The 10469-nt window shown below is 44.1% G+C and overlaps 1 protein-coding gene across 1 annotated transcript; it reads right to left on the bottom strand.

Annotated features, from left to right (window-relative positions):
- Window positions 1-578: 578 nt before the first annotated feature.
- On the bottom strand, window positions 579-10200 carry LOC143134722 (E3 SUMO-protein ligase ZBED1-like). The gene is made up of 3 exons (XM_076295362.1): window positions 10175-10200; window positions 1632-1841; window positions 579-1439 (listed from the first exon to the last, which is right to left on the bottom strand). Exons 2-3 carry the CDS (start codon window positions 1757-1759, stop codon window positions 986-988), a joined length of 582 nt encoding a protein of 193 aa, XP_076151477.1. The 5' UTR covers window positions 1760-1841; window positions 10175-10200; the 3' UTR covers window positions 579-985.
- Window positions 10201-10469: the final 269 nt, after the last annotated feature.

Below are 10469 nucleotides of genomic sequence, written 5' to 3'. Positions count from 1 at the left end.
AACAACAACATTTATAAGAGTGATTCTTGCACAGGTTTTTAAACACATCACTGTTCTTGTAGTTGAAATATCAAGTCTCTAAAACCTCCTTACAAGATCTCAACCAAATAAAAAAAGACCCTTCTAAACTGCTCATTTACCCAAAGTGTTGCCTTGCTTGGCCTTGCCTGTGTGTGTTAAATAAACCCGTAAATGTAAATCTCTCCCCCCCCCTCCCGTTTTTCCTGCATCCAGGGTTGCTCCTTATTGACTCAGGGGCAGCTTTAGGGGCTAGCACACACAGGCAGTAATCACAGGTTGTGTCAATCACACTGGGCTAATAACCCCACACTAACGCAGGGCATTAATTACTACTGCACAGATTTCCTGACAGGCTTGCTGTGTTCAGGTTAAGACCCATACCGACCGAATGCTTATTGAAAAGTCCTTTTTTTTTAGCTATTTTTTATCTATTCTAAATGTCCCTTGATTTCTTTTTGTCCCATTATTTTTTCTCATTTTAATGTTCTTATCAATATGGAAAAGTAGATCGGCTTGCTTTGTGCAAATGTTTTTTTATTGAAAACAACATTGGCATACTGTAGTGTTCAATTTCACACTAACATTTTCACTTGGAGCAGTAATCTCTGGCATACTGTAGTGTTCAATTTCACACTAACATTTTCACTTGGAGCAGTAATCTCTCACACAATGTAATACACTGTCCATTAGTAAAAGGGTGAAAAAAAATACTGTCACAGAAACAACCCCTTCAACAGCCCTTTCTAAGGGATCAAAACAGGGCGATACAAAATAAAATTTTATTTTGCACATGTAAGGTAAACTAGGACTCAGCCTATAGTGAGTGCAGTTAAACCATGGCTTAATATTTTTCTCAAGTTTGCTTTGAACATAGCAGTCAGGCTACTCTTTATTCCCCAGAACCCAGCCTCTTATTTCATAAAGAAAGAACAGTAATGGTTACCAATAAAAGGTAAGGCTACTACTACTTTGCTTTGAGCCAGTTACTCAAACAGACAAGCCTGTTGACATTTTCAGACAACAAGGAAGCTCGCTTCTTTTGCACAACATACCCAGACAGTGAAAACAACCTTTCAGAGGGTACTGATGTAGCCGGTGTTGCCAAGTACTTGCGTGCAAGGTGGGCCATTTCACTGTGTGCCCCTTCATGTGTAGACCACCATTCCTGGGGACAGTCATCCATGCCAATAAGAGGCTCTGCCTTGTAGCGCTCCAGACATTGCTCAATACTGTCCTCCTCTTCATCAGACGAAGACTCGTGTGCAAGCATGAGAGTTGGTTTCTTCGTAGGAGGCTCAGGTGTGATTTGGATATCCGGCTGTGCAGGCCTCTCCCTCTCCATCTCCTGGAGCAAGGCGCGGATCATACTCCACACCTCAGCCCTGTCAGGTTTGCTCAGACACTTGAGGTCCTTAAACCTTGAAATGAAATGAAATCCAACTTTAATACAAGAACAGGTATAACAAAATTGTGACAATATCCCTATCTCTACAGTGCAAAATTCAAAAATGCAAAGCAAAGAAGCAAGCAAACTAACAAAACAAACACACTGAGAGAAACACAATGCGGGGGATGAGGATGAGTGTAAATATGAAGCATGGCATTCTGACCTTGGGTCAAGTGCTGTCGCAACTCTCAGCCATGTGATGTTGGTCTTCTCCTTGCGACCGTCCATGTCTGCTGCGAAGGTTCCCTTGAACTTGATCATGTAAGCTGGGTCATCTTCAGTAACTTCCATCACTCGCGACAGATGACACAACGTTGGCAGCACCGCTGAGCAAGACACAAACTTCTCTCCTCCCAGAAGTTCGGACACATACCTGCAATAATATAAAGAAGCACTTTAGTGGGGAACTAGTTAGGCCTACTATAATTCACCCAGAGTTCTATCACTCACTCACTCACCACACTCCAATCTTTCACACATGCATTGCCTACCCGCACATAAACACACACCCAATTAGTTACTGTTCTGACACAGACCTACTTTGATTATTAACCAAACAGACACACAACACGGATACACAATAAATTACATGCAGTGCTCCAGCACAGCCTCGAGCTTCTTCAGTTTCTCCAGCTCAGTAGCTGTTGGCATGGCGACGTTGGTTGTGTGCAGGGCCAACGCATCTCTCAGAGGTTCAGCATTCCGCTTAACACGCTTGATCATTTCCAGTGTACTATTCCATCTCGTTGACTCTTCCTGTACGAGTGACTTTCTTCTGATGGTGTGTGACTTGTTGCTGCTCAAGCTCTGCTTGGTTTGCTGGGCTGTGCTTGAAATGTCCCACAACTTTTCTGCATTTTGCCAATGCGCTGTCAAACGGGCTGTTGGTTAGAGAAACCGTGACGGCTCGGTGCACACTGTGTGCGATGCACGGCATGTGCTCAAAGGGGAGCTGCCTGGCCGCTGCAATCATGTTCCGTGCACTATCCGTGGTCAGTGAGACAACTTTCTGTTCGATGTCCCACTCTCTAGCCACTTGCATAAAGTGCTCTGCAACAGCGTCAGCGAAGTGCCTCTCTTCTGTCTTTACAACAGTCAAAGCATGCGACTGAAGTTTCCACTGTGGATCAAAGTAATGGGTTGTGACCCCGAGATAGTTGTGATTACTGATGGACGTCCAGTAATCACCAGTGAGCGCGACTACTTCTGTTTTCTCCAACGCCTGCTGTAACTTAGCCTTTTCCGTTTCGTGCAATTTCTGTATGTGGCTTGTAATGGTGGCTCTCGAAGGCAATTCGTAGGTCCAGTCGTTGGCTGCGATGCGAATAATATTCGCGAGACCCTCGTCCTCCACAACGTTAACAGGCCTATATGCAGTAGCCACCCATTTAGCTATGGCTGCAGTAAGTTTATTCTTAGTTGAAGTATCCATGCGCTTCTGTCTGAAATCATCCATTGTTGCCTGGCTTTGACGAGGGGGCGGAGAATTCGAATCAGCTGAGTGCTAGGCCATTAAGTGGTATTTCAGACTGGTCGTGCTGCGATGATAGCTCAGTTCACAACGACAAAACACACAGATCACTTTGGTCTTGTCAATGGAACCATTTGGCAACTTTTTAAAAGAAAACTTTCCATTCAGAATACTATCGGCATCCATTTCGGCGTCTCACGCTAGCCATCCACTCAAAATGTAACGTCAACTCTTTTAATGGCCCAAGTGTGTGTGCAGCGTGCCTGATGTTTTGTTTCCGGTCTAGCTAGATCCGGAGTGGTGTTGTAGTTTTTCTAATGTTACTAGTTGTTGCAACAGCATGTGAAAAAAACTACAAAGTGTGCTAGGCCAAAAAGAACGTTAATCACACGATACAAAAATTGACGCCGTTAAAATGGGTTTACGTTAACGCCGTTTAACTGACAGCACTAGAAGATATATGAATTTACTATAACCTGTCTTAAGAAGCTTTATGTATACATTAAGTTGATTCAAAACTTTAAAGTAGATTTTTTTTAACATTTATTTTCTGAATGAAAGGTTAAGTGGCCCTTGGAGAGCTGTTTTTTCTACAGAGAGAGATAGAGAGAGAGAGGGAAAGAGAGAGATAGAGAGACAGACAGAAAGAGAGATAGAGAGAGGGGGAAAGAGAGAGAATACGAGAGATGGAATTACAGAAAGAGAGCAATGGTGAGAAAGTGATAGAGAGAAATAAAGAAAATGAGGGAGAGAGAGAGGGTTGTAGAAAGAAGTAGAGAAGACTGAGAAAGTGCCAGAGAGCTGTGGTTTTCTAACGCCACTTAGGCAAACACGCTCCTCTCGCCACAAGGCTCTTGGGTAACTCCTGACTGGTCTGAACACAGCTCTCTGCCCCTGTGAAGTCAATCCCAGTCCGCAGCACAACTATGCAAAGCTACACCCCATTACAGACTACAGCACGGCTATTCCAAACACAGACAAGGGCCAGATCACAGCCAGATCTGAGCCAGACCTGATGTTTTTAGGAATGCTGAAAGAAAAAATTGCTAACATTCCCTGAGGGATCAATAGAGTGTAATTCTTTCCTTCTTTCTTTCTCTCTTTCTTTCTTTCTTTCTTTCTTTCTTTCTAGCATGGTATAGCATACTGTGCTACATGGTGCCAGTTCTCCGAGGCAGGATCAGAAGCTAAATGGAATGATATGTCTGTGACATAATGGTGCCATTCCTGGTGAAGAGGTATACATTTCAAACGAATGATTTGCATTATATAACAAATTGTAGCCTGAAACATTTTGTGACTTCAAACATTCATTTTCTTCAAAGGAAAAGGCAAAACGGCAATGGATCACAACTTTTGATATATATCATATTTATTTGGGGATATGGTATGTTATGTTACACTCAACATACTGGACTACAACATAACACAGATAAAGCCACTTGACAGCCTTTTCAACTCTCCTTTCTCTACAACCCTCTAATGAATGATACCGGAGGAGAGAAGGTGAGCAGGAGAAAGAATAAAACTCATGGATGTTTTGAAATGGAGGAATACGGTGATTTTTTTAGCAAACCTTTTGACAGGTACGCTGCTTCAACCACCACAACCCCAATCACACACACACACACACACACACGCACACACACACACACACACACACATACACACACACACACGCACACATGCACACACAGACAGGTCTTCAGAGGGGCCGACATCAGAGGATGAGCATTCATGGGCTCACCAACCCAAAATACAGAGGAGGATTATGAGAGGCCTGCCATCACACTCTAATGGCAGATGGGCTTGAAAGCAGAAATAACACACACACACACACACACCCACACACCTTGTCTCTCTGTGTTTGTTTTGGATTCCTTTGAACTGCTTACTAAAGCTGTGTGTGTGTGTGTGTGAGTGTGTGTGTGTGTGTGTCAGACTGAGTGAGTGGGTGGAGGGTAGAGACAGTGACAGGAAGACAGAGATGGAGGTCCCTTCAGACGCTTCAGCACTTATCTAGTGACTTATCTAGTCAGGGATGGATTACTGCACGGGCCTACCGGGCCCAGGCCCAGGGGCCCAAGGGGTCAGGGGGCCCTGAAGCCCAAGCCTTTGCATGGAATTATTGCCTCAATATCAATGAAGGCTATGAATCTGATTGAATTTAGTATTGGCCATCCCCAAAATGCACCAGAATACAGGAAATCACATCAAAAAAATAAAAATTGTTCTGGGGGAGGACCCCCAAACCCCCCCTCCCACATATGCAACAATTAGTGAGGGGCCCTTAATACATCTGGGTCCAGGGGCCCAAAAGTTCATAATCCGCCCATGTATCTAGTGACTTATCTAGTGACTTATCCAGTGACTTATCTAGTGATTTATCTAGTAATTTATCTAGTAACATATCTAGTGACATATCTAGTGATTTATCTAGTGATTTATTTAGTGACTTATCTAGTGACTTATCTAGTGACTTATCTAGTGCTGGAGGCTCTGAGGCACGTACCAAACCGATCTCTTTTTCCCCCGTCTTCCCTGGAACCGTATCAAAAATATTTACGTCCAAACGGATCCATCTCAACACGACTCAACACGTTACTTCATATCCCAGGCCTATAGGTTGCACTGTTTGTTACAGAAATTGACCAAAGCTTGCGCGCTGTAGGCTATACGAACAGACAGAGTAGGCTACGACGAAAATGTCAACTGTAGTCAACTGTAAACCTAATAAACTTCTTTTTACGGTTTGTGAAGGGTGCAGTCCAGTTCTTTATTTGGCTGGTACGCAGGTACAAATAATCTCCTTTACTTTCTTTGGTTGTAGGATAGTCCACGATTCACATTAGTTTTGGCCATCACCGCAAGTGCATAGGCTACTAAACGCTAGGCCTACCCAAGTTCTCGGCTATTCCGTCGCCACATTTATATAATATTGCCATAGTACCTTCGTTACTAACGATACTTTTGCCTGCATCAAATCGCGCATTCACATTTAGTCCGCATCTACCATATGCTTAACATGAGTTCTAAGCGTCTTTGTATGCTCATATCTGACTTCACTAGACTATGAATGCATTTATTTATGTTGTAAGACATGTAAAATAAATGAATGACACCGGTACTACGCACAAATTAATTTAAACTTACACCGCACTTCCCTAACTTCTGACTAGTTCTCTCGCGTCACTGACAGTAGCTAGAATGCATCAAAAAAACACCGGGAAAAACAGTGTTCAGTCCACCAAGTCATAAGCTTGGCGCTGCGCAGCACCAGTTGTGATATTTATCCTACTGTGTGTAATCGTAGGTAATGTCATGTATGAAAACTAGTATTGTTAGGCAATACTATAAGTGTCAAGTCCAGGGCAGCTGAGGTGTGGCGATGACATCATCAATACACAAGTATTGCGGTTTCGCCGTCCAAACGAACTCACAAGGGCTACGGTTTCAGATTTTTCCACTCTGGGACCAGGTTTCAAAAAAGTGCGGTTTCGGGCAGTGCTTTTACAGGATTCGTTTGGACGCTCGGCCAAGACGAAGCAAAACTGGTGCGTTTAACCCAAAAAGCGTCTCCGTGTGGACAGGCCCTGAGTGTGTAGCTGTAATCCACTGTGCTCAGAGGAGGGGCAGTGTGTGTGTTTGTGTAAGAGTGTGTGTGTGTGTGTGTGTGTGTGTGTGCGTATGTATGTGTGTGTGTATGTACCAGAGGCGATTGCTCTAAGACTACAGGAGAAGCTCAGCCTCCTCTAAAATATCACGGAAAATCGCATCAAATAACACTATTACATTAGCTTCTAGCCTACTATTCCAACTAGAACATGCTGAAAACATGTTCATCTTCATGGCTAGTTTGTTCAGCAATAAGGTTTTGTCGGTCATTTATCGTGGTTTCGCACCCGTAATACATTGCTGTGAAGACACGATCCATCAAAAACCATGCAAAAAACCCATAGACGCTTGGCTTCACTGGACTTTCAATGGCACTTACAGAGTGGGCTGATCTCAGTGCAGAAAAGCTACACGTTTATTGGACAAGCGCCACAAAATCGTCATTTCCAGGGAAGCCCGGCGTCTCTGGGAGTGAATGGGACAGTGGGATGGCCTGGACGCCGAGCTTCTGTATGATGATTGGAGGAACCGTCATAGAGGCTGGACTCTTTTTGATTGACAGCATATGTCGCAATCTGACAGGAAGTGGTTCAAGTTCAAGGGATGCGTTAACGTTAGTGTTGACAGGTGAAGTCGAGAGGCAAGGCAAGTTGCAGCTCAAATTCTCATAATTTGGGAGTAATACATTCGGTTTCTATTGTCTTTGTAAATAGCATACTGTAAATAAAACCTTAATGTGGAGTTACAGAGTTTGTGACTTGCTTTTGTTTCAGTTGTGTATTTAGGCTAAGTTAGGTAGCGCGCTATATAACGGTGTAGGCTACATGATGCCAACTCTATAGCCTACTGTTTGGCCTATCCTGGGTTTTGGGATAATTTTTGCCCTCAAAGAACAATATAGCACCTTAATAATATTAATTTAATAATTGACCAGTTTTATCAGAGCTTCCCCTGTTCCAAAGAGCAGCAATCGCCACTGGTATGTACTGTATGTATGTGTGAGTGTGAGAGAGAGGGAGGGAGAGAAGAGAGAGGGAGGGAGGGAGAGAAGGAGGAAGAGAGAGAGGTTTGAGCATGTAGGTGTGGATCCTATAATAGAGGGGATTGAGTTCAAAGGTCGGCGTTGTCCACAGGGGGACATTAGCCGCCACTGCTGCTTCCTGTCTGCTGCTCTGTAGGACTGGATCAGAAGGGGAGGCGTCAGCCAGATCACAGCATCAAAGGATACAGGATGCTGGAGATGATCTTATTGGACTTCCTTTAAAGGTTTGAATCCACATGTCACACACACACACACACACACACACACACAAGGAACCAAGCAGTCGTATACAGTAAAATAAATCTATGCACACAGCCACATACATGCATGTACACAGCCATATACGGTAAATCAAATACACTCACAGAAAACAACACACACACAAACACACATACACACACTCTTTGTGTGGAACATTTTTACCTGCTCAAATTCCATATTTTGCAATGCTGATTGCATGAATGGTCATGTGATTTGCATGAATGGTCATGTGATCCATGTTTCAGGAGTCCACTGTTTTGGTTCTGGGATTGCAGCAATGCAAGCGTGCATCTGGACGGTGACTGCATAAGTTCTAAAACAAGATTATTCTATTCAGTCTATTTAATCATTTGCGGTTCTTTATTTAGACAATTTGACTTTGCTATAAACGGTTAATTTAAATGTTAAAGTAATATTTGTTGATGTCATCGTAAGTCCCTTTGGACAAGCACGTCTGCTAAGAACCATGAACATAAAACAGCGATTCAAAACAGAACTGGACTAATGGATGTACTGTAGTCGTCCAGGTTTTGGAGATTAGGCGTGGCAGAGAGAGGAACTCGGAACTTTAAAGAGAGCTCCACAGAGAGGTGACCAGGATAGATGCCGCTTATTCAGGGGGACATTTAAGGACTTTAGGAGGGTTTGGATGAAGAGAGGTGACCAGGAGAGATGCCGCTTATTCAGGGGGACATTTAAGGACTTTAGGAGGGTTTGGATGAAGAGAGGTGACCAGGAGAGATGCATCACTTATTCAGAGGGACATTTAAGGACTTTAGGAGGGTTTGGATGAAGAGAGGTGACCAGGAGAGATGCCGCTTATTCAAGGGGACATTTAAGGACTTTAGGAGGGTTTGGATGAAGAGAGGTGACCAGGAGAGATGGTGCTTATTCAGGGGGATATTTAAGGGCTTTAGGAGGGTTTGGATGAAGCCCAGGAGCTCTTCTTTGGAGTGGAAGTTTAAAGAGCTCCAGAGAGGAGGAGGAGGGGGGGGGGTAATGAGGGTCACACTCCCAGAGTCAGAGAGCAAATGAGAAGGGACCAGTGAAGTTAATGGAGCTTAGAGACGGAGAGAGAGAGAGAGCGAGGGAGAGAGAGAGAGGGAGAGAGAGAGAGGGAGAGAGAGGGGGGGGGAGAGAGGAAGCAGATGCTACCTCAGTTGGGTTACACAGTGGGAAATGAGACACCACACACTCACACTATACACACTACACACAAAAAGAGAGAGAGAGAGAGAGGGAGGGCATGTCTCTTTCCCTCTCTTTGCAGTAAAAGCTTTATCAACATGACAAATTGGTGTTTCAAGTTGGTGAAACACCAAACAAGAATAGTAGAATACACACACACAAACGCTCTCTCTCTCACTTACTCTCTCTCTCACACACACTCTCTCTCTATCTCTCTCACACACACACACTATCTCTCTCTCTTTCTCTCTCACACACACTCTCTCTCTATCTCTCTCACACACACACACTATCTCTCTCTCTTTCTCTCTCACACACACTCTCTCTCTATCTCTCTCACACACACACACTATCTCTCTCTCTTTCTCTCTCACACACACTCTCTCTCTATCTCTCTCACACACACACACTATCTCTCTCTCTTTCTCTCTCACACACACACTCTCTCTCTCATACACACACATACCTACAAACACACCCACCCACACACACACTCACACACACCAAACCATCAGAAACCTCAAACCCATACAAACATCTGCTCCTGTGTGGCAAAATTAACTTTTTCCAAAACACATATTCAGTAATGTGCGCCTTCCCTCCGCGGGTATCAACTTGTTTTCCTTTCGCAGCTCCTCTCCTCCAGGAGCAGAGAGGATCATTCCTCTCTAACCACCAACTTCACTGGGACACACACACACAGGCTCCACATAGCCTCTTTGTCTTTCACAATCACATGGCAAACATGCAGGTACTGTATGTTCAATCTCTCTCTTTCTCTCTCTTTCTCTCTCTCTCTCTCTCTCTCTCACACACACACACACACTCACTCTCTCTCTCTCTCTCTCACACACACACACACACTCACTCTCTCTCTCACACACACACAGACACATGCACACACACATACAGACACATGCACACGCACAATCAAGCAGTCGTAGAAAATAAATGAATGCACACACAGCCACGTGCATGCATGTACACAGCTATATACAGTAAAACAAATAAACTCACAGAAAACAACAAAACACACACACACACACACACACACACTAACTACCATACGCTCTAATAATCTAATCTAATCCTATTTGTTCAGGTATATTTGACTCAGATCCTACATTACCTGTCTGTGTGTGTGGCTTCCTCTTTACCTCCAGCGACTAAGGAGCACCCTTATGGACCAGCATGCACTGGGGGACCCAGACAGTGATCTTTACATGGGAGTGCAAAAGTTGGCCCAGTATGAAAGGTGGCCGTTATCACAGACCAGAGTCTCATAGGGGTAGATCAGCCTCTGTGCTCCAGGTACCAAGGGGGCTGGATTGTGTGTGTGCAGCCACATTTTACATGCACAGAGATACTCAGGACTACAGCTCTGGAGATGGTCTGCTAATTTGTGTGTGTGTGTGTGTGTGTGT

The sequence above is a fragment of the Alosa pseudoharengus genome, unplaced genomic scaffold (genome assembly GCF_046254945.1).
Source record: "Alosa pseudoharengus isolate Yale_2024_CS ecotype anadromous, Long Island Sound unplaced genomic scaffold, YU_APseudo_1.1 YU_APseudo_1.1_scf_1, whole genome shotgun sequence".
NCBI lineage: Eukaryota > Metazoa > Chordata > Actinopteri > Clupeiformes > Clupeidae > Alosa > Alosa pseudoharengus.
This window is presented reverse-complemented; position numbering and strand designations above follow the sequence as displayed.

What these genes read in the sequence shown, in the direction of transcription:
- LOC143134722 (XM_076295362.1), bottom strand. Translation starts at nt 1,759, where the DNA reads ATGGAAGTTACTGAAGATGACCCAGCTTACATGATCAAGTTCAAGGGA. An exon ending in GCGACAGCACTTGACCCAAG is followed by an intron (nt 1,440 to 1,631) that starts GTCAGAATGCCA and finishes TTTCATTTCAAG; the next exon opens with GTTTAAGGACCTCAAGTGTC.